This window comes from Calypte anna, chromosome 1 (assembly GCF_003957555.1).
Source record: "Calypte anna isolate BGI_N300 chromosome 1, bCalAnn1_v1.p, whole genome shotgun sequence".
Classification (NCBI taxonomy): domain Eukaryota; kingdom Metazoa; phylum Chordata; class Aves; order Apodiformes; family Trochilidae; genus Calypte; species Calypte anna.
The window spans coordinates 124,428,522-124,451,807 of record NC_044244.1 but is presented as its reverse complement, the minus strand read 5'-3'; the positions used below and the strand labels follow the sequence as shown (position 1 = coordinate 124,451,807).

Genomic DNA, 23,286 nt, shown 5'->3' with positions numbered 1-23,286 from the left:
AACCACTGGTTTTGAGTGGAAGTATAGATTAATTCCTAAAAGAGGAGCACTTAGTCTCACAATACACCTTTAAGTTTTGCATTGTACATTTAATTCTCCTTTTCAGGAAACAGGAGAATAATGTTATTAACTTCTGTGTATGTGTAAATATAGCACTAAGCTTTTTTTTTTTTTTTTTTGATCAAAGAGCATGATAAAAAGGAATCGGAAGGAAATCCTGTTCAAGCCATGAGACTGCCTTCTGAAATCCCCCTTTTAACACTAGTCAAAATGTATGGGAGCACACTGTCATAAGGCTATGGCTGTAAGGCCTTAGGGAAATCAGGTATGTCGTAGGATACATGTCGCTGTACTGAAACTGTTTTTCAGATTCACCATTTTTTAGCTGCTCTGCCTTGATAATAAAACAGTAATAAAAAACAGAAAGGGCAGTGGCAGGGAACTGAATTAAAAGCTTACTAATCCTAGTTGCTTCTCCCTTAGTAGCTGTAAACAGGAACTTTTGGAAGAGACAGAGCATCATCCCATGCATAGCAAGTGAAAGGTTGAGGGTCATGTGGGAACCAAAATGGTGGTTTTGGCTTAATATCCACAGTTACCTCAGTCTCGCTTGCTTAACCTTGCTGCAGAGTAACCCCAAACCTTAATTTTTTTAGCTCTGAATTAAACATGTTCAGTTAAATCCCTAACATATATATATATATGTAAAAAAGTTCCTCAATAGGCCACAAAGTGTGACATACACAGCAGGTGTTTGAAGAAGTAATTTGGGTAAGTGGTTTCTTATCAGATACCATGCCCACATTAGCTGGTTAACTTTATTCTTTTGAAGTAACAAAGACTTGAATAAAAAAAAAAACCAAACAAAACCAGCAACAATTCACAGTATCACATCTGTCTGCTGTAGAATTTAATATTAAGCCAATGTTGCAAGTTTTCTTAAACTTTTTAACTTTACATGTTTTATGAGTCATTCTTAATGTGTAGAGCTAATTCCTGCATCTATCAATGATTCGCCATTATACGGGCTGCAACATAGACACAACAGTGGCAAAACCAAACAAATCTGTGAAAAATATAGCTGTGCTGCACTTTATTTCCTACTGCAGATTAGTTTTGTAATTTACAAATCAATTCCTTTGATTTTAACTAAAAAAATTGTTCTTAGAAACGAAGTGGAAACTTGGAGGTTTTATTAAAAACAAAACTACAGGCAGCCAGACATTCAGAATTTATTATAAGACTTTGTGGAGAAAAAAAAAAAAAAGTAAAAAATTCTAAGTTAGGGTATAGTTACAAGAATTACTGATTAAAAAAAAGAATAACTAACCAAGCAAAAAAAGCCATCAAAAAACCCAAAACCAACCAAACAAAAAAAACCCAACAAACAACCGCGACCAAACATACAAACCCCCAAAAATAGCACCTAAAAAAACCCCACCTTACAGTGCAGAGTTTTTGGATGCACATTGATTTTTCTGTTATACTTTATCATTGTAACCTGTACTGTGTTGATTTGTAGTCACATTCTTGGAAACTGTAGAAAAATGGAAAAAGCAATTTAAATGCAGGTTTACAAAAGTTGACATGTGAGTGATTTTCTGATAAGGGTTATTTTGCATTTGCGTTCTGGAAAGATAGTGGCAGTGATCACTGAGTTTATAGTCTTGCAGAAAACCTTCATGTCTTTGCAACTCTAAATTAAATTAGTGCGATGTTTTCTTACAAATCTATCTTTGGAGATTATTGGGAAGAAAGTACAGAATGTGTTGTAGAGCAGTATAAGGGCATTAGGTTATTCAAATAGCTGTTACAGGAAAAATTCTCAGGCATGTTTTTTAATAGACTTTTACTTTTTAATAGGCTTTAAATGTGTGTAATAGAAAAACAAACTGATTCTCTTAAAACAACATTTTATTAAATTGAAATTATTGACAGTAATACTGTGTCAAGGTATTTTTATTGTATCTGTGTATATATGCAAAGGGGCCTCATATAGCTTTTTTGTTTGTTTTTGTTGTTTGTTTTTGTGGATTTTTTGTTTTGTTTCATTTAGAGGATGTCATTTGAAAACACTGTCTAGATTTGAAATATCAGCAGTGCTTTTGGTAAAAATGCTGAATTTCAGAACTGGGTGCTTCTTGGTAGTCCAGTGGTACTGGAGTCTACTAATGCATGAAACACTTCCAAGCCTACATGAGATCTTAGGCTTCAGAGTGTTTGTGTGGTTACCTCCCTTTTTGTAGCAGTGGAGAAACTCCCTGTGAACTTCTGTTTTGTTGCACATATATATAACAAATATGACTACATTTTTATCATGCTTGCAGTGTCTTTGTTAGCGTGTTTTTCTGGCAAAACACTGTGTTTTTCCGTATAGTTTCCTATCCTACTTTTTGAATTATCAACCCTACCCTGGCAGAAGTCCCTGGGCTCTTCTTTCCACCAGTATTTTCCTTACATGAGTTAGACTAGCATGCTGACTTGCACTTTTCCCAGGACCCAACCTCCTCTGTATTTTACATTTGCTCCACTAACTCTACTATGCTTAATTTCAAGAAAATGTTGGAAAACTAGTAATACATATAAGTGAAATAGTGTAGAATAGCAAGAAAACCTTGTAAGAATGCAGAGAAAGTGACCTAATGTCATAACTTTAATAAATATCTTAAAATCTTTTGGTTTTCAGGTTTAAAAATGTCTGACCAGAAAAATATTGTACACAGAGCCCATTGTATTGAGAAGCTACTGTCCGAGAACAATTTCCAAGAGGTTGAGCATCATCTTAAAGAGCTGGAAGATGTTGGCATGACTGTAGGATATCTTCAGGGGACAGATGTTGCCAAAGCTGTATACCTAGTACTCAAGAACTGCCCTTCAGTAAAGGTGAAAAAGAAAGCAAAGCAGTTATTATCCAGGTGGAAAGCTCTTTACAAGCATAACTGTGCTCAGTCAATGCAAATTAAAAAGTCAGACTCTGTGTATGTGAAAGAAGAAATTGAGCACCTCAGTGTGGTTCCTAGAGAGCAGTCACTGTCTGAAGGACTGTGTCATCAGGAGGCACTAGTTGGTACTAGTCCTAAAATTTTGGGCCCATTGCAAACTGTTAAAAATGTGGTGCATGAGGCAGAAGACAGCACGAATCAACTTTCTTCTTTGGAGGAACAGCACACTGATAATGAAGATTCTAAACCTCTGGTTAGTGAAGCAAGTGTACAGCAGGATCCGATGAGAGCTCTGAGGTGTAAATGCACAGATCTTCTTTATAAAGCTTTGACTGGTTCTGTGAAAGATGAACAAGAAACCCCTAGGTGGCTAGAGCTAGCTAAAGAAATTGAAGAACATATTTTTGCTCTTCATGCTAAAAATGACAAAAAGTATAAAAACTGTGTCAGAAGTAAAATCTCTAACCTGAAGAACCCTAGAAGTTGTCACTTAAAACATAACCTTTTTTCAGGGACTCTGAGTCCAAAGGCTTTTGCTGAGATGACAGTGATGGAAATGGCCAGCAAGGAACTGAAAGAGCTCAGGGCTCTGTACACAGACTCATCTATTCGGGAACATCAGCTTCCACAAATAATTAATGGCACACAGACAAACAAAATAAAGTGTAGGCGCTGTGAAAAATTTGACTGCAGCGTCACTATGATTGCCAGAGGAACTCTCTTTCTTCCAGGTTGGGTGCGGAACACGAATCCAGATGAACAAATGTTGACTTACGTTATTTGTAATCACTGTGGGGAGCAGTGGTATCACAGCAGATGGATTTGTTTCTAATGCTCTCCTTCTTTAATAAGTGGTTTAGAAGAATAGGTATGAGAAGGCATTTCTGTTGAAACTGTATAATTAAAAATTTTCTACTGTGATTCTGTAGATGCTGCCACTAAAATACAAAATCAGTTTTAAAAATTGCTGTGTTGCTTTTGAAGATGAATAAATATCTATTTTAAAGTAATGTCAATATGTAAAGAGAATAAATATATATTTTAATGTCAATATGTAAAGAAATAAAAGAAAAAAGGAAAAAAAATTGGTAACACTGTGTCTGAGAGAGGTATATTCACTAGTAAAAATATTCCATGTGCTGAAACTTTTTTCCCCAAGGTACTGAATACTTGGAATTTTCATTATCTTCAGCAGGAGTTCTTTTCACTGAACAAATTTTGTTTACAGTAAACATTTTCACGAACTTGCTTGCCTTGCAGAATGTTCAGCATGGATTCACTCCTTAATTAAATCACTTTTTGTAAGTGTTAGATGAATAAGTCAGTTGAGAGGTAGAACCTAAAAGGGAAAAAAAAAACAAATGAAAAATAGAATGGAAAAGGGGGAAAAGGCAGTTAGCAAATGAAAGCAAAAATAAAATTCTTTAGCTTTATACTTAGTAGGAGGAAAATATGACTGGTGACAATATATCACTTGGCAGTTCAGATTTCCAATATAAGATGGTCTGTCCTGCAGCTGTTAAGAAATTTATTCAGGAACAGGTAATGGTTTGTTTCATAAAATTATAGATATACATTATTAAATCTATCTTTAATAAAGGAATGAAGTTGATAGGAGTTAATCACTTTCTGAATGGATATCCTCTCTTGAACTAGGACATCTGTCCTGAACTGAACAAACTGATGTTTTTATATAGTGCAGGTTACCCTGCAGAAAATAATAGAATGAAATCTAGTAGCTGAAGTTTTTATACATGTTTTTGCTCCAGAGTCAACAGGATCCCTACCAGCTGTACTTTGGAAGCATTTGTTAATCAAAAAATATCACCTTGGCATTCTTCTCAATAATAGCCCTGTTTTGGTGTGGTTTGTTTTTCTGTGGAAAACTTGAAAAATCAGTTGTCTGAATACACTGAATGGATGTCTGAGTATATATCAGTATGTATCAAGGATTTGTGTCTTTACTGAACTGGGAGAACCATCAGAGTTTGGGGATCTCTCACAGTTGCCTCATAGTCTGTAGAAGACTGTGTTTATGCAATGTGTCCCTGTTCTGGTTTCTTCACTGGTTTTGAGTTGCTGTGTTTATATGAGAGGAAATGGGTCTTGCACTGAGTCCTAGTTTTCAGAGCACATGAATGTGCCAAATCAGAGACCTGGGGAAATGCAGTAAAGAATAAGCCTGCCCTGCCCAAGAGGTTATGTCCTGCGGCAAAGCAATAGTAGTCTTTGGAAACACAACTTTCATAATGAGTTTACTTGTTGGATTATGGATGAGATGGTGAAATAGGTCAAGAAATTGTCAAAAGTCATGCTTTAGGCACAGAGGAAAGTGTTTTGTTTCACTCTGTTGTACAAACACAATAAAACTGCACTTGGCATTAATGGAAATATCCTTTACAAGTGCACAAGAGGAGTTTTGCAGTTAAAGCTACAGTGCATCAGCTGAGCAGAGAAGCAAGCTGAATATTTACTGGAGGAATTAATGGACAGTTCCTCTGCCCATCTGGCTGTAACATAGCTGAGGCTGTTCAACTTCTCTGAGCTACAGCACTGCCCTGCAGCTCTCCTGCCTCATGGTCTGTAAGAGAAAGGAGTTACAGGCATGAGATGACAACATAGCTACTGGTGAACTAAAAGCCAGCCAGGACTAGAAGTAAAAAAGAAGACAGGTCTTTATAGAATATGGTGAAAATGGTGTGTAACCTGATGTTACAAAGAGGTACTTATTGTTGTTCTACTGGGGGGAAAAAACAAAACACCAAGAAAAATCTTTTCCATTCAGGGAGGTGCTTTACTGTTATATTCCCTAAATTTTTATCATACAAAAATGAGTATTTATTGGAACTACAGTGATGTAAAACAAATATTAAAATATAAGGCCAGGCCCTCAGTATCAATCAGTTAATATCTGACCTTCCTTTCCAGCCCTTGCCCGGGTACTGAAATTGCTGTTTACAAGTAGTCCTAGTTTAAGTGGAAGTACTTTAGTGAAAAGTGTTATTTTTAGCTTTGAATAAGCCATAGGAAAGCAAACACTTTGTGCTTACTGGGAACCAGTAACACAGAGCTGCATGCTTTCATTTTGGAGGTCATGGTTCTGTTGAGAGCTGTATATCAGTACTGTGCTGTGTCAGAACACCGTGTAGCAGGAGACTTTATTTTAGATGTGAACAATTGACATAAATAATAAATAATTTGCCTGCAGATGGTTCTAAAGCCATCCCAGTAATGTACAGGTCATCCAAGTTTTGTCTTGGTGAAGGGAAATGCTAAAAGGCATGGACAGTATTTTTGGTAGAATATATGTGAAGGGTAAAATTTGTATCCATGCTACTGATTGCATTTGTGGCATAATATGTAAATAATCTACTTTAGAACTGCCCATCATTAAATGTATAGTGCTAAGCTATATGCCTCAACATGACTGGGATTTTCTACAAATCTGTATTTACTAAGTGTCTTGGATTGAGAGGACCAGGATAGAAAAGCCCTGCCTGGGACCCCCCAGCAGCTGCCAGCCTGTTGCTGTGGCGGTGATAATGGGGAGCAGCAGAGACTATGGGAGGAGAGGATGGGCCAGGTGACCCAAATGGACCAGTCACAGTATTCCTTCCCATGGTACCCAGTATAAAATGGCTCCCAAGAGAGCCCTTTGGGGGCTTTCCTGGCTGCTGTGTTATCTGGGTTAGGGCTGCTCCTGCTCCTGCTCCCTGGAGAAGAGCATCATTCACCAAGACAGATCACCTTCTACTTTCCCAGGCCGGTCCAGCTTGGTTGCTTTAAGACTTTTGTGAGCTGTCATTGAGACCCTGGACTTCAATACCCTCATCTGCTGCCCAGTCTGGTGTGGGGCTTTTCCAGTTGGAAAACAATTCCCAACTGAGGAGAGTCAGTTCCATAATCTACATATTCCATATACATTTGTAATCCACTATCACTGTTACTACTGCATTAAACCTACCATAGTTTTGTCTTCTAACCTTAAAATCTCTCTCTCCTATTGCCTTCTTCATCTATCCCTGGGAGAGTAGTGGGGGAATAACAGAGAGCATCTGTCACCTAATTGCACCTAGCATATGTCTAGAACTGTGACACGGAGTAGGTGTTTTAAGTTTTATCTTAAAACTTTTCAAATCAACAAGGAAGGCTGCCTCACTGCTGATCTGAGGGAGCTGTACCTCCAGCGCAAAAGGGTTGTTTCATTCTAGCCTTTCACATCTTGCCCTTTCTTCTAAAATGGGGAAATAATAAAACCCCTTTACTAATAACTGTAGTTGTAGTTCATGGTATAGAAGCAACTGTCAATAACTACAAATAGTAAAAAAAAAAAAAGTGGATTGTAACTGTGCTCCTTTTACAGCTGTACCTTAACGTTTTTTCTGTCTAAACCCAAGAACAGTCAGAACTCTAACCACAAATCCTCCCCCTTGCACTTTGTAAATTCAGCATTTTAAAGTAGTTTTCCATGGTAATAGATTGTGAGCAGGCATTCCTCCATTGCCTTCCTTCCCTAGAACAGTTGAACCATAGAGCTGGCTTTGTAAAAAATCCAATGAGAGCTAGACATTAGAAGATGATAATATATCTGTAAATTTTGTGAAATCCAGTAATCCCAAAAAGAATTTCTGTTCCTTTTGAAAGAGATTAAGCTCTTACCTTAATTCAGGAGTTACCTACTCTAAGCTGCTAGCGACTGGTTCAAGACACACATAGTTGTTAGGTTGTTAGTATTACCTAAAACCCAGGCACAAAATACACTGCTGCTTGCCAAGCTACTAGTCTGGGACAAGGAGGACCTCTGGGAATACTGGCTGGAAGTACTAGGAGGTAGGGACCATGAGCTGGACCCACTGTAAGTATGCTGAGGAGACAAATCTATAGGAAATGAGTTTTTGTAATTCTAGGGCTTTTGAGAAAGCTCATCTAGGTTTAGTTTCACTTTATGCCTGGTTCATGCTGAGGTACATACTGCCTGCAACTTCACATAACAGTAAAACTGTATACACAACAGTGATTTATTACTGTCTTGATTACCTTAGGCCATTCTTTATTTTTACCAAACACAGATCATTACTACTTTGGCCATTTTTCCACCTGTGTTTGTATCTAATCTGTGTTTAGTAGAAAGCAGATGTGTAGTGTCATGTGCCACTACATACCAGAACACTCTACTGATATGAACCACCAAGTTTAAGAGACTGCTCTTATTTAAGAAGGTGTGGCCATAGTTTCCCTAAGCAAATTACTGCTCCAGGCTGCAGTTTGTCAATAGGTTATATTGCCTCTACCCAGATTGTGTAACTGCCCAAGCTTAAAATGTTTGACTGGATAAGATTGTATGCTTTGGCTCAAAATGGCTCTGGAAAGTCAGATACACAGTGCATACACCAGCAGGAGGACTTAGGTTACTGACGTACAGAGAGTGTCAGAGTCCAGAAACAAGAAGAGAAGGAAAGCTTTGAAAAGTGAGATTCTTTTATGTTGTTGAAATCATATTTTTTTTCAGTTTGTTCCAGATGGGAAAAAAATGTCTTAGCTTTTTAAAGCAATTAATTTTGGTAAGATGTTGAGTATATCCATGATGCTATTCCAGAAAGGAGCATGACATTAGAGGTCATCCACACAGACATATATTCTGAATAAGGCTAAAGTCTCTATTTGTTTTCACTGGGTTTTCCACAGATCCTGTATATTCAGCTGTTTCTTGAATCCTCTGATTTAGTAGTAGCAATAAGGTCTTGAACACCAATTGCACTCAAAGTTCAAGCAAGCTGCAGAACTTGTAAAATGTGTCTTAGGAAAATGAGAGCTAAATTAACAATGAATTAACAACTTTAAATGTAAAAGCAAAGATACTGTTCTGAAAAGTGCTCTTTTAACTGGAGTCGACATTGCTCCTTTAACACCAGTGGTAAAACTGGTTCCATTGCTGGATCCATTTCATTCCATTCTGTTGAGGGCCTTTTGTATCTCCCTCACAACCCTCCTACTGTGTAGCAGGGAGGTACTCAGCTGCCATTTGTTTTTTATAAATCTTCCTTCCTTTCCAAGCCAAAAGGAAATTTGTGCTGTTTATTGTTCGTTTTAAATGTGTTCCTTTCAGTCTGCTATGCTATGTACGTTTGTTCCTAAAACCAAGAACTGCAACTGTTTACATAAAAGAAGAACATCTCCTTTTCTGGCAAAAAGAAAAGTTACCTGGTAACAGGCTGTGGCTACAGAGCAAATATGGTGAATTACAGTCCTTCAGGGAATCTTCAGAGTTTGTCGAGTGCCTTGACGATAAGGAAAGAAACAAGAGCACTTTGGTAATTTCTTGGATTACTTGGGAGATGGCTTGCTGCATTCTGGTATTAGCAGAGCCATAAAGGCAGATGACTTCATATTCCCTTATTTTGTACTGCTGTAATTCAGCCAGGAGGTGACGAAGTCATGTTTTATTGAGGCCATGTCATCACTTGCCAGGATGGGACAAAGTCTTCTTGCCAACTACAGATGGTAAAAAGCATTATTCACAAGCTCTATTATATGAGAACTTTGCTGATACAGAACTCTCACACACACCAAAAAAAAAAAAAAATCCCCTTTATTTGCCCTTGTGATATTATTTGTGCCTTTTGATAGTATGTGACATAACATCAATCATCTCTTAATGAACACAGCACTTGAATAAAATCCTCAAGGTGCGGGGTAAGCTTTTAGATGAATGTGCACGTGAGGGAGCAGCAAGGATGGGTTGCTGTGCAAGAGGAGGCAAACCAGGGGCACAGAGGGGGTGACGAGCTCGGGGACAGTGACTTCAGGAAAAAGGGTCACCATCCCACAGCACCCAAACAAGTAGAGCAGGGCAGGTCTGATGCCAATAATTGTCCAAACCTGAGAAGTCTGCAGGGAGGGGAGGCCATGCTGACATGGGGCTGCGTGTCAAGTGGTGAGCTGGGACACAGGGTGCAGAACCAGGGCCACTGGGCTTGGACAGGGCCTGAGCAGAAACGTGGCTCTGGTCAGACATCTGCCTCAGGCAGGAGCAGAGCCCACAGCACCCACTGTTGGGATGCTGTGCTGTCTGCAGAATTTAAAACAGGAGTTAATTTGAAGCAGGTGCTTTAAACCATATCTTACCTGGGCATTTTCTTCTGTCTATTCCTAAGAACTGGCCAGGTATACTTCCCATGGCCAGCCCTATCAATGCTATTATCCATTCTACAGATTTTTGTAATTCTACAGCAACTATTAGTTTTGTTACATACATGAATAATAGTAACATGGTGGACACAAGGGAAAAGGGCCTTTGATTCCTTATCTTCAAGCACACATGTATGTTTTAATCATAAGAATAGCTCCGTTATGCCTATAAAATCATAAACTTAATAAGCTGTGGTTACAGCATGGCCTTTTCTATTTTCTTCTATGTTCCTATGTAAAGGAAATAAAAATACATCTTATCTCACAAGTTTAAGAATTTTGTTTCTAACTAGAATTTTAAAAATGTAAGGGTCTTGGACAAGCTTGACAAGAGGGCCTGTGTGAGCCTCATGAGGTTCAACAAAGCCAAGTGCAAGTGCCTGCACATGGCCAAGGGCAATCCCAAATAGAAACACAGGCTGGGGGATGAAAGGATTGAGAACAGCCCTGAGGAAAAGGACCTGGGCTGTTGGTTGATGAAAAACTGGACACAAGCCAGCACTGTGCACTTGCAGCCTAGAAAGCCAACCTTGTCCTGGCCTGCATCAAAAATATTGTAGTCAGCAGCTCAAGTTGATTATCCCCATTTACTCTTCTCTCAAGAAACACGACCTGGAGTCCTGTGTCCATTCTGGAGTCCTCAGCACAGGAAAGACATGGGGGCTGTTGGAGTGAGTCCAGAAGGGGGGCTACAAAGACGATCAGAGGTCTGGAGCAGCTCTGATGCAGACAGGCTGAGAGAAGTGGGGTTATTCAGCCTGGAGAAGACAAGGCTCCTGGAAGCTGGTGTTTTAGTACTGAAATGGGGCCTATAAGAAAGATCGGGACAAAGTTTTTAGCAGGGCCTGTAGTGACAGGACAAGGGGTAATGGTTTTAGACTAAAAGTGGTTAGATCTAGATTAGATATAAGGAAGAAGTTTTCCACACTGAGGTTGGTGAAACACTGTAACAGGTTGCCCTGAGAGATGGTAGATGCCTCATCCCTGGAAATATTTCAGGTCAGGTTGGACCAGGCTCTGTGCAAACTAATCTATTGAAGATTGATTTGGCTCACTGGAGGTGGTGGGACTAGATGACCTTTAGAGGTCCCCTCCAACTCAAAATGTTCTATGATTCTGTATTTCCTTAAATGTATCCAAGTGTCTGAAAACCAGTGTTGTCTCCAGCAAAAGAGATGGTAGCTTCATTCCACCAGGTATCGAGTGCAAAATAGAGTTATTATTTTCTCTGCTTCTAATGGAGATATTTTTTCTTTTCAGATCACAAAAAATGCCATAATTTATCAGAGCCTATGTCTTAGAATTACAATAATTTAAGAGGCTGTTTTTCTAGAACTTAGTTGTTTTTTACTATAGCATTGGATGAAAGCAGGTCCCAGGAAAATGACAACTTCAAATTTTTCAATGTCCAGCTTTGTTAACTCAGAATGGGTCTAGTGTGATGAGATTTGCCTCCAGCATGGACTGCCTTTTACTAATCCCTCTCCTGTCATTGGGAGACCTTTCCTTTTGATAATACCGAGTTCTTATTTTCCATTCCTTGGGCCGTGTTGTAGATTCAATCCAAAACAAAATGCCTCTGCAAGTCGTAATTCCAGTCCGATTGCATCTCCCTTGTGATGGGGAGCATGTGATGGCTGCTGGTGCAAGCGGGTGGATTTCAAACGCTTGTTCCTTAAGCCAGTCACTGCCTATTCCGCTTGATGATGTGGGAACCTCTTCAAATATGCTTAAATAATTTGTGCTTTTCTCATTTTAATTACATTTCACCCCATCCTCCTGATGAGTTCTGAAAGTTCTAAGAAAAAAAAAATCAAATTTATTATCACCAGCTTCTTTATAGGCTTTTTTCCCACTGTCATCTTGACTTTAAGGAGTAGTCAAGGCACTTCTTTCTGTAGGAATCCAGAATAACCTTAACCAAACTGTTTAAACACCTTACTTTGGATTTTGGGTAGTTTCTTCACTTGAAACATGTATATTTATAAAAGCCTCTGCCTGCAAAAGGAAGCCGCCTCACAGTCAAGACTTTGCCTACATGGGGTCCTTGAGGTGGAGCACAGTGGAACTACTGCCCTTATCTGATCTGTAACTTGTGCATAAAGGCTTTTTAAAGCTTCATATTTCAGAGCACTCTAGAGCAAGTGAAATTCTTACCCTCCCGCAGCGGAGTAGTGCATCTGCTTTATAAGTGCCAGTGATCAGTGAGGTTATGGCCTACAAGGGACACATCCTTACTGCCCGCCCGCTGCCATCAATGCTCCTGCCATTACCCTACTCCCCAATCCCAAAACTTTCACTGCTTTTGATGAACAAACACTATCCCCTCGAGCCCCCTTCCCTTCCCTTCCCTTCCCTACCCTTCCCTTCCCTTCCCTTCCCTTCCCTTCCCTTCCTTCCCTTCCCTTCCCTTCCCTTCCCTTCCCTTCCCTTCCCTTCCTTCCCTTCCCTTCCCTTCCCTTCCCCTTCCCCGTCCCCTTCCCTCTTCCCTTCTCTTCCTTCTTCCCTTCCCTTCCCTTCCCCTTCCCCTTCCCCTTCCCCGTCCCTTCCCTCTTCCCTTCTCTTCCTTCTTCCCTTCCTTCCCTTCCCTTCCCTTCCCTTCCCTTCCCTTCCCTTCCCTTCCCTTCCCTTCCCTTCCCTTCCCTTCCCTTCCCTTCCCTTCCCTTCCCTTCCCTTCCCTTCCCTTCCCTTCCCTTCCCTTCCCTTCCCTTCCCTTCCCTTCCCCTTCCCCTTCCCCTTCCCCGTCCCCTTCCCTCTTCCCTTCTCTTCCTTGTTCCCTTCCCTTCCCTTCCCCTTCCCCTTCCCCTTCCCCTTCCCCTTCCCCTTTCCCGTCCCCGTCCCCTTCCCTCTTCCCTTCTCTTCCTTCTTCCCTTCCATTTTCCCTTTTCCCTTCCTTTTTCCCTTCCCTCTTCCCTTCCCTTTTCCCTTTTCCCTTTCCTCTTTTCCCTTTTCCCTTTTCCCTTCCTTTTTCCCTTCCTTCTTTCCTTTCCTTCCCTCTTCCCTTCCCTTTTCCCTTTCCCCTTTTCCCTTTCCCCTTTTCCCTTTCCTCTTCTCTTCATTTTTCCCTTCCCTTTCCTCTTCTCTTCCCTTTTCCCTTTCCCCTTTTCCCTTTCCCCTTTTCCCTTTCCCCTTTTCCCTTTCCTCTTCTCTTCATTTTTCCCTTCCCTTTCCTCTTCTCTTCCCTTTTCCCTTTTCCCTTTTCCCTTTTCCCTTTTCCCTTCCCCTCACCCCAGCGCTGTCACCCCAGTGCCCGGCCAGGGGCAGGGCCTGAAGGGGCGGGGTGTGAAGGCCCCGCCCCCTCCGTGCTTGCTGCTCGGGATTGGGCTCACGTGATCCCCAGGCCCCGCCCCCTGCCCGCTCCGCCATGTTGTCTCTTCTTTCCCCGGCGCCCGGTGGCGGTGGTGGCGCAGCCCGGGATCGGGACCGGGATTTGCGGCGGCAGCAGCAGCCCCATTCCCGTGGGCAGGTATCGGTCGTCGTGGCGAGATCTCCCTCTCTTCGCAGCGTTTCCTTCCCTTTTCCCGGGCAGGCTCGGGGCGAGCAGTGGCCGCCCCGGTGTCCCGGGGAGGGCTTTTTCCTCGCCTGCCCTCGGGGGCCGCTCTCCCCGTGGCCGCGCTCCTATCTCTGCAGCCGTGGGGGGCGGGAGTGGTGGGGAGGGGAGCGGGGCTGCGTTCAGGAGCTGTCGGCGGTTTCGTTTTATTTTCCTTCCTCCTGACTCTCCGTTCATTGCTTCTTCCCTCTCCGAGCTTGCCGGCTCCCGGCCGCGCTCCCTGGTGCTTGCTCGGTAACTGCTGACCTACGGGGAGGAGGAGGAAGAGAAGGAGGGGGGGGAGTCTCGCCCGCCCCTCTCCCTGCCCCTTGCTGCGCCCCTTGCCGTGGCCGCGGTGGGCGAGTACCCCCCCCCCCCCCCTCCGGCGCGAGTGGGTGGTGGGGCCGTGTGGCGTGATCGGGGATCCCGTGACTCCCGGGGCAGGCGGGGGCTCCTTCGGGAAACGGCTCCGCCAGGCGATTCCCAGCCGGCGCGTAGTCCGTCTCCCGGTTCCTCCACTGCCCTTCCCTCAGCGCTGATGGAGAGAGATCTCTGATCTCTTGGGGCGAGACTCGGTTTCGTACCTGCGTTTCTCAACACCTTTCAGAGAGGGAAAAAAAAAGAAAAGAAAAAAGACTCCAAAGACTCGCCTGATCGCCTCAGCTGTCTGCTGAGGAGGGACTTCTGGGTTCCCAAGGGGAGCCTGAGCAACGTAGTGCTTAGTTCTTCTTTTTTTGAACCAGTGACTCGATTTAGCTCTCTCCTGCAACGGGCGGTTGCTTTTCTAGTCGTGGCAGGTGGCTGTGCAAATTTAAATGTGGTGATAGCTGGAGAACCAGAAAGGTTTAGTTTAAGGTTGTTGAGTCGCTTGCATCTGAGTGGTTAATGAACAGTTTTCAGCGCCAGTATTCCATGTTTAATGTCACTTGTGCAAAATAATTGAATGGTTAACAGAACAGTGCAAAAAAACTAGTTTTAAAAACTTGTGTTAGTGACTTCTATAGCAAAGTTACATGTAAGTAGAAATATAAAGAGCACTCATTAACTTGGGTGGCATAGGCAAGTAGGAAACTTCTTGGCTACATTTTGTTTTGGCATTAAAACTCTTGTCTGCAGGTAGCTGTCATCCAGTCTGCCGCCCTACATGTTGTTTCCAGTCTTGTCCACAATTATTTACAGCCCTACTAAATAAGCATGTGGGGTTTATTTGTCTTTACTTTTAAAGGGTTGTACAGCACTGAAGTTGCCAGTGTTTTTTATAGAGCAAGAGTGGTTGTCTGTGGCTGCATGTTTTAGGGTGGTGGTTTTTGGTTTTTATTTTTATTTTTTTATGACTTTTTAGTAGCTTATAAGGTAACAAGGTGTAATAGACTGGGAGGAGGTCTGTTTCTCAGATATACCCCAAATAAGTCCAAAACTTTTCCCTAACACTTTTATTTCTAGAAAAACCTAGCCAAAGGATGGTACAGCTACACCTGTGTTTTGGTATTAAGGTAGAATTTATAATGAATTTTTTTTCTCTGTCTTTCAGACAGTGTAGAGCTCTTTTTATTGCCTTAATTTTAGTAAAGCCTTTCCTATGGACTTAAAAATAGGGACCGTGTTGAGAAAAAAAAAAAAAAAAAAGCTTTAGCTCTCCTTGTTTTGCTTTTGAGTGCTCAAAAAGCCCACCAGTTTTCTTGAAAATATGATACAAGTTACAGAGGGTCAGAATGAAGTATTTAGATTTCAAGCTGTATTCACGAGTGAAGACTGTTCTGAAAAAGGTTAAGGTTATTCTCTCCCTCTACTTCGCTGTTGTGGGACCCCACCTAGAGTACTGGGTCCAGTTCTGGAGCCTCCAACACTGGAAGGACATGGAGGTGTTGGAGCAAGTCCAGAGAAGGGGTATGAAGATGATCAGAGGTCTGGAGCTCTTGTCCCATGAAGATAGATAGTGGGAGCTGGGGTTGTTCAGCCTGGAGACGAGAAGGCTCCAGGGGGACCATGGAGCAGCCTTCGAGTACCTGAAGGGACTACAGGAAAGCTGGGGAGGGACTTGATACAAGAGCGTGTAGTGATAGGACAATGGTGTAGTAGCTTTAAGCAGGAACAGGGTAGATTAGGTTAGGCACTAGGAGAAAAGTTCTTTACTATGAGGATGGTGAGGCACTGGCATGGATTTCCTGTGAAGTTTTGACTGCCTTCTCCCTGGAAGAGTTCAAAGCCAGGTTGCAAGGGGCTTTGAGAAACCTGGTCTAGTGGGAGGTGTCCCTGCCTTGCAAGGGGGTTGGAACAAGATGATCTTTAAGGTCCTTTCCAACCCAAACCATTCTATGAAAAAGGCTTTTAAGAATTCCTTAAGTTTTGGTGTTTTTCATTTTGTTTTTAAAGTTCACTCTTCTTGGTGTGTTTTGGTTTGGTTTTCCACAAGAGCAGATAGTGTTTCACCTCATACTATGTAACCCATTTACTCCCGTCAGGATGAGCTTTGCTAACATAGTGATATTTGGGAGAATATGAATACACAGTGTAGACTGACCAATAGAGACTGCTTTTGCTGAGGGTCCTGGAGGAAGAAGGATACTAATACAAGCAATAAAGGTGAGCACATACGAGCAGAAATGATTGCCTTGTAAGTTATTGAAAGAGTGGAAGCACCAAGAAGTAGGTTGTGAGGAGAATGCTGGTTAACTCATGAATTGTTAGAAATGCTGGGCCAAGAGCAGCAGCACCTAAGGGTGCTCTGAAGTTGGCTTAAAATAATAGAATATTTAAGCTGGAAGATGCTCAACTGTGAGCTGCTGAGAAATAGCTGTTATTAAATCAGAATAAACAATAGTTTGCTCATTCTACTTGAAAAAGGGGAACGAGATGGAAAGTAAATGCCAGGTCTCTGCAAGATTAACCTAGCAGAGGTATAAATGTAGGTATATTTCCTGACAAGTTTTGCCTTTCAGGTTTGCAGCTAGATTTAAGAATAAATTAAGTAATTCTGGCACCAGGGACTAGGTTAACTTCATGATCCAGGGTTTATGCGGACTTATTGATTCCTCCCCTTGGCTGCTGCTTCTTTTGTAGTCCTGAGTCATGCTAGGTAACTGTTTGAACTAGAGTTCTGAACTACATAGGAGTTAAAATAACATTATAAAAAAAACCAATACAACTTTTTGGTATGGAAATGAGTGGCAACAGCTATATGTCAGTTAAGTTTGGGATTTATTTGTATTACAAAGTATGAAGACTAAATTCTAGTGTTAGATAAGATGTGTCTACAATGATAAATACTGGAAACATTTTTCACAGTCTGTCATCTAATTATAAAACATGTGTCCAACAGAAAATACACACTTCCTTCACAGTGCAGTGGTGAAACCATAGATAAAGGAAGACTTGCAAGATGATTAAAATCTCAGTAGGTCGTGTCACAGAATTAAAAGGCTTCCAGAGAACAAGGCAATTTACAGGGGGCTGCCAGTAAAGGGGTGATCCACAGCAGATCCACAGCTCTCACATTGGTACCCCAGGGAGGAGAAGGCCATTTAGGAGGCTGATTAATATATGAACTTGTAATGCATTCAAAAGTATAAAAGTGGGTAACATATTGACTTGAGATTTTTGTTTGCCTTTGAGTTGAGAGCAAAATATTTCAAGGTCAAGCAGGCTTGTGGCCTCTTATGCATGAACAAAAAGCACTGTGCTGCTTAATTGGCCAAGTACCTTCTAAATATAAGAACAAAGATTGTTAAGCAGAGAAAGAGGAGGAAATTTGCTTCTTCCCCCTTTTTTGAAGACTTCTGGAAACTTGCAGATCTGTTGTAGGCGACAAGTGTAATTACTCTGTAGTGATTGAGGGCTGAAAGATCCAACAACTTCACAAAGCATAAGTATTCAAAATGAGAGAATTCTGGATTTTGCTCTTTCTCTGCAGCTCTGATAGCTCTTGGGACTTTTCAGATGTTTACAGAAAAGCAATTTATGGAGGTTTTTTTGTTTGCAGTTTAAGATACTGCAACTATCAAACCACAGGAAGCAACTTTTTTTTGGTGATAGACTTGTAGATACTGCAAAGTGCTTTATTAGTGTTAAGAAAAAATGATTAAAAGTAGGAGAGTAAGTTTACGTTATGTTATTGAAAGGCAAGTGTTTTTGTCAGGTATGGTATTTAGGTGCTGGTGTGCCTTTTAAAACTATCAATGTCTGATACCTGTGGTCTAACAATGACTTAGCAAAACATACAGTGAATAAACTTAAGAGATTAAATGTATGTATTGTGTGTGTGTACATTTGAGGATAGGAAGTTATGACACATGGTTAGTGTTACTCTTATACTAGTTATGGAATGGTTAATTTTGCTTGCCAGTAACTTTGAGGCAGTGTTTTTTTCTTAAATCTTTAACAAAGATGGACCTTTTTTTAAAAAGTGTTGGCTGAAAGCTTATTAAGTGTGATTACATGGGACAAACTTGAGTTTGTTCCAACTGCCTTACCTTGTAATTTTTTTCCTTTTCCAAATCAAAGGGATGCACTTCGACATTACATCATTTTCTTCAAGGATATGGAGGGAATTCAGTGGTGATATTGCAATAGATGCAGGTTTTGTGTCTTTTATTTTAAAAGAGGAGGTTTAGAGGTGAGATTTCAGTTGCTGTGTATGGGTTTATTTTGTTTTGTTTATTATTTTGGTTTTTCTTTATGGTGTGCTGCTCTGCCTGGTATCACCATGTTAAATGGAAAACTACAAGTCCAGGTGGCTCTGTTTAATAGTTATGTGTGGTTGTAGCTTGCTGACATCATAGATACAGTATGAGTACTGCCTTGGCTAACACTGCTGACAAAACTTGAGTTCAAGACTCATCTTCAGCCTTCAGTACTTGGGTCCTTCTTAATGTATTACAAGACTTTTATAGTAAAAATAGGCAAATTCCAAAATGAAGTTTAGATATTGCTGCTATGGTTCTCTAGACTAAGAATCTCGCTTTTCTTTGAATGCTGCTTAAATACCCTAGTGTTAAAAGAAGTAATTGCACATAAAATAAAAAGCTGGGTCTGAATCTGACAGTCATGCAATTAAGAAAATACAGATGGATAGATTGGACAAGGCAGTCTTTAAGTTTTGGGGGGCTGGGAATCATAGATGTTGTAATGCACACCAGGTTTTTTGAGGTTGCTTAGTATATTGGTTTTAGTCTTGTCAGCAAATGTTTAGGCTGCTAGTAGAAATGTCTGACTTGTAATTCAGTTCACAGTTTTAAAGGGAGATTCTGAAACGTGACAAATTACTTTTTGTATATGGTATTTTGTGATCTTTTTAGAAATGTTATTTAGCAGAAACAGTTACCTGCTTTTAACAGGAATATTGATAGCAGTGGTTTAAGAGCTTTGAGTCCTTTGAGCTGGTGGAGGCAATTCAGGAATAGTTATCAAGATGGACTTGAGTGGGGGGCTGCTTTTTATTGATCTGAACTTACTTCTATGTTGAAATGGTAGAAAAACATGAGGAAAAACTTCTCTTTACAGACTCCTCTGTGTACAAGGTTGAGACTACTTTTACATTAAACTGATATTAAGAAGTAACTGGAACAAACAGTAATGTTGGTTAAAACAATCATATGCACAGTGGAAACTTTTTGTTTTCAGATGCTGAATGATGATTTACACTGAACAATTAAGGTAGCATCTTCAGAAATATTAGATCAAATACTGACTATTCCTTCCAAAAACATTGTCAAAAAGCATATCATACAGATAAGATCAAAGTATGTAACAACAGAAATATATAACTTTCTAAGTGTCTTAAGAATTTTTTTGTTTTATTTGTTGGAGCATCAAGGCTTTGTAACATGGAAAAAACCAGTCACAAAAATTGAGCTCTTGGAAGTTTTTATTTAAAGATGTGTAAGTGGAAAAAATGCCACAGCCTGCTGTGCTGAAAACATCCTGGTTCTGCAGGCCTTTAAATCATGTATCAGTGGGGCTGCAGATGAGTCCCTTATAGTAAAATACCTGTAAGTGTATAGTCTTCAGTGCCTAAAAACAAAAATGCTTCTTAATGTCTTTAAATGTGCTTTCTTGGTGCTTCAGATCCAGCTAATGAGCTCATATTTAAATGACTGAACACGTACTCAGTTTATTTTGTATTAAAACTTCACAAAGCCATATCCTAGCTAAGAGTGACAACTTCTACTGTGGAAGCTGAATGTCCTGAACCTTACATTGCTTGCAACATCATGGTGAGATACTTTGTTTTCAGTCCTGGGAAAACTTTCTGTAGCCTTCATGGAGAAAGTACCCATTTGGTTCTAGTTGAAAAGACACTTTAAATGCTCTGTGGCTGCTCTATAATTGTCTAACCAGAAAAAGCGTTTTTATGGTCATCAGTCTTCTTGGCCACACTGTAATGGCCCATGGAGCTGAAGCTGGGCAAATTCACTTCTGAGGTTCTAGATGCACAGCAGTACTAGGCACCGTTCAGTTTCCTTACTTGTATTTTGGTTAAAATGTGGCTTTATGGACAATTTAACAACTACAGTTCTTCAAACAATTACACAGTACCAGTTAGAACTACTTAAGTCAGTTATTTTTTCACATTGTCTTTATATTTTTGCATTATGTCAGTAGGACAGAAAAAAAATTAATTGTAACTTGTTCCCTCTACTGAAGTGGAAGAACAAGAGAACATTCAGTACCTTCTGTTCTCATGAAAGCATTATTTATTAAGAAGATGCTCCTGTCAAATGGTATAGCTCACATAACTTCTTTGTTATCCAACAGTAGGAATTAGGAAATTAAGACAGTAGTCCCTTTTAAAGATTTCAGCATGAACCTGGACCTCTGATGCAATAGTCACATGACTCTAATAAGGCTTTCCACATAGCTAAATATATATATGTTCATATCCTGAGCCATAGCAATTATTTCGCACCTCTTTGGAAGGTATACAGATAAACTACTTGTAGTTCTTACACAGTTTTAACATTGTTGTGATACAAACCTGTACAAAAGTATTTATAAATTTGCTTTAATTATACAGTAAGGATGAATAAAATTACTTGCTCTAACCAGATTTTTAATGGAAGCAGCCAGCGTTCCCTACATTTTGAAATCTGTTTGTGTTGAGGCTTCAGCTGCTCTCAAAGCATAAAGCATTTCTTTTATCTTCTGTAGATTGTGTCTAATAAATAAACATTCAAAGATGAAAAGTTAAGAGATGAAAAAATTCCTGAAATTTCTTGCTTCTAATATAGGCTTTGATTCTAAGGCAGCACAGTCATATGACTCTCATGCCAGCTTGTATCAGGTATTAATTCCATAACTATGCTCTGTGGTGATGTATATGCCAATAAGACTAATTACAACTAGCTAGACTGCATTCCTTCCTTCAGAGGAGGAGAGGGACCAGGAAACTTAACGACCCATTTGCATTTTAAATAGGTGCTGTTTTCAGAGAAGCCTGTTTGACTGAATTACTTAAAGCTTTTTTAGTAATGGTTAGGAAACCGTTCTCATATAAAAACTTAAGTTTCTGCTCTTTAAATTCAACCCCCCAAGCAATTAAAACACTTTTTTACAGTAGCAGATGACACTACTGTAATGAGGGCACACCTTGGGCTGGCACAAAACCCTAATGAGCTAGCTACTTTAAAAAAACCCAAAACAAACAAAACCGTGAAAACTAAAATCTAACCATAAAAAACCTTCATCTGTGCCACTAATTCACCTCCCCTGTGCTGGCATCCAGGCTGTTCAGGAGCACATCCAGGCTTTTTGACAGCTTTACCAGAGGAAGTTGATGGTAACTGAACCGTCAGTGTAGGCTTGGCCCTCAGTATTTGGCATCTGGAGTACCATTTGAAGTAGCAACAGTGAATTTGCTTTTGTACCAGTTGTAATCAATTTATCATGGCTGTTCTGCAAGGAGTAAACTATAAAATACTGAATGCTTGTGTACCAGTACCTAGTCACCTGCCTTGTAAAATAAAATTGCAACATCTGCATTTGTTCTGTGGATAACAATGCTTCCTGTGAGCTGATTTTTAAACTGTGTTCTGTTGCAATTTTGGGTGAAGTGCAGCAGTTACTCAAGTATAATCACACTTTATTCTAAAGGTTCCTCTTCACTTTTGCATGTTAAAAAATATTTTTGCTTATGAACTAGAGCACTGAGGTGACTAATTCAAGGCACGTGCTCTATAAAAATCTCCCATTTCCTTCCATGGATCTTTTTCAGCTAACATAAATGAATCATTGCACTTGCTGAATATGATATGATATACCCCTTCTGTACCAACACTGGAGGGCGTGGGGGGGTTAAGTGTTTTAAGTGACAGACCAGTAATTCGTCCATATATTGCTTAGGCTGCCATACAGTGTCTGGGAGAGGTTACTCTTAGACACGCGGTATTCTTGAGTGAGTATTCTTACTAGGAGTATCTCTGCTTCACCTATTTGGCATTGTTCTGCTGTTGTACACAAAACTTGGTGTGCTCTAACACTTCCTATATAGTCAAGTTTGTAAATTTTTCTGATCACAACTCTTACCTTTTTAATTATTTTTAAAAATTTTTACAGGTCTGGGAAATCACAAGGATCTATTCCTGTAACAATGGCTGCAAAATCATCACTCCTTAAAGTAATACTGCTAGGAGATGGTGGAGTTGGGAAGAGCTCCCTTATGAACAGATATGTCACCAACAAGTTTGATGCACAGCTGTTTCATACAATAGGTGTGGAATTCTTAAATAAAGAGTTGGAAGTTGATGGACATTTTGTTACAATGCAGATATGGGACACAGCAGGTCAGGAACGTTTTCGGAGCTTGCGGACTCCTTTCTATAGAGGTTCTGACTGTTGCCTGCTAACCTTCAGCGTGGATGACTCTCAAAGCTTCCAAAACTTAAGCAACTGGAAGAAAGAATTCATTTATTATGCAGATGTCAAGGAGCCTGAAAACTTTCCATTTGTGATACTGGGTAACAAAGTTGATATCGATGAAAGGCAAGTGTCTACAGAAGAAGCTCAAGACTGGTGCAGGAATAATGGCAACCATCCCTATTTTGAAACCAGTGCAAAAGATGCCACTAATGTTGCAGCAGCCTTTGAAGAAGCTGTTAGAAGAGTCCTAGCCTCTGAAGACAGATCAGATCACTTTATTCAAACAGATACAGTAAACCTTCATCGGAAACCAAAACCCAGTTCATCTTGTTGTTGACTTGTTTTTCTTTGCCAAATTACTTTTGACTAGCTTGCTCTATAAAAGGATGGGGAAGGTGTAGTAAATAAAGTAATGCATGGGTTTCACTCTAATATTAAAATTCTAATATTCTGCTGCTTTCTTGGGGGAGCAAAAGAAAAATTTTCTTTCATGAGTGACCCATCATTGAATTAGAGATGCTTTCTGTTTAGGAAGGTGTCAAGTAAAAACATTAATATAAGAATGTAATTTGCCAACCATATTCAAATGATAAATACTTTGAGTATAACTAAAACTTGAAACTTCTAGAAGCACTACTTGGAGAAACTGTTGTGGAATTCAGGCACAAAGATACTTTTATATGTGTATATTTTTATGAAATCAGCATTCCATTTTTGTTTCTCTAGAAGTCGGTTTCTTAACAATGCTAGATATTAAACTTCAGTGTCACTACA

General features: G+C 40.3%; 2 protein-coding genes across 6 annotated transcripts in view; both read left to right on the top strand.

Annotated features, from left to right (window-relative positions):
• Positions 1-4,011, top strand: part of TCEANC (transcription elongation factor A N-terminal and central domain containing) — an 11,102-nt gene extending 7,091 nt beyond the window's left edge. Inside the window, exons 2-3 of one of the 3 annotated variants that reach the window (XM_030449680.1) lie at positions 188-325; positions 2,687-3,917. In XM_030449680.1, the coding sequence (XP_030305540.1) occupies positions 2,695-3,774 (1,080 nt within the window). In that variant the 5' untranslated portion in view covers positions 188-325; positions 2,687-2,694 and the 3' untranslated portion in view covers positions 3,775-3,917. Of the gene's footprint in view, positions 1-187; positions 326-2,686 lie in introns of all 3 variants that reach the window. The other 2 variants (XM_030449675.1, XM_030449688.1) reach the window with 2 other exon arrangements.
• RAB9A (RAB9A, member RAS oncogene family) overlaps positions 1-23,286 on the top strand; it is a 27,596-nt gene extending 4,310 nt beyond the window's left edge. Inside the window, exons 1-2 of one of the 3 annotated variants that reach the window (XM_030449727.1) lie at positions 13,458-13,592; positions 22,210-23,286. In XM_030449727.1, the coding sequence (XP_030305587.1) occupies positions 13,495-13,592; positions 22,210-22,849 (738 nt within the window). In that variant the 5' untranslated portion in view covers positions 13,458-13,494 and the 3' untranslated portion in view covers positions 22,850-23,286. Of the gene's footprint in view, positions 1-13,457; positions 13,597-22,209 lie in introns of those variants that run through there. The other 2 variants (XM_030449743.1, XM_030449735.1) reach the window with 2 other exon arrangements.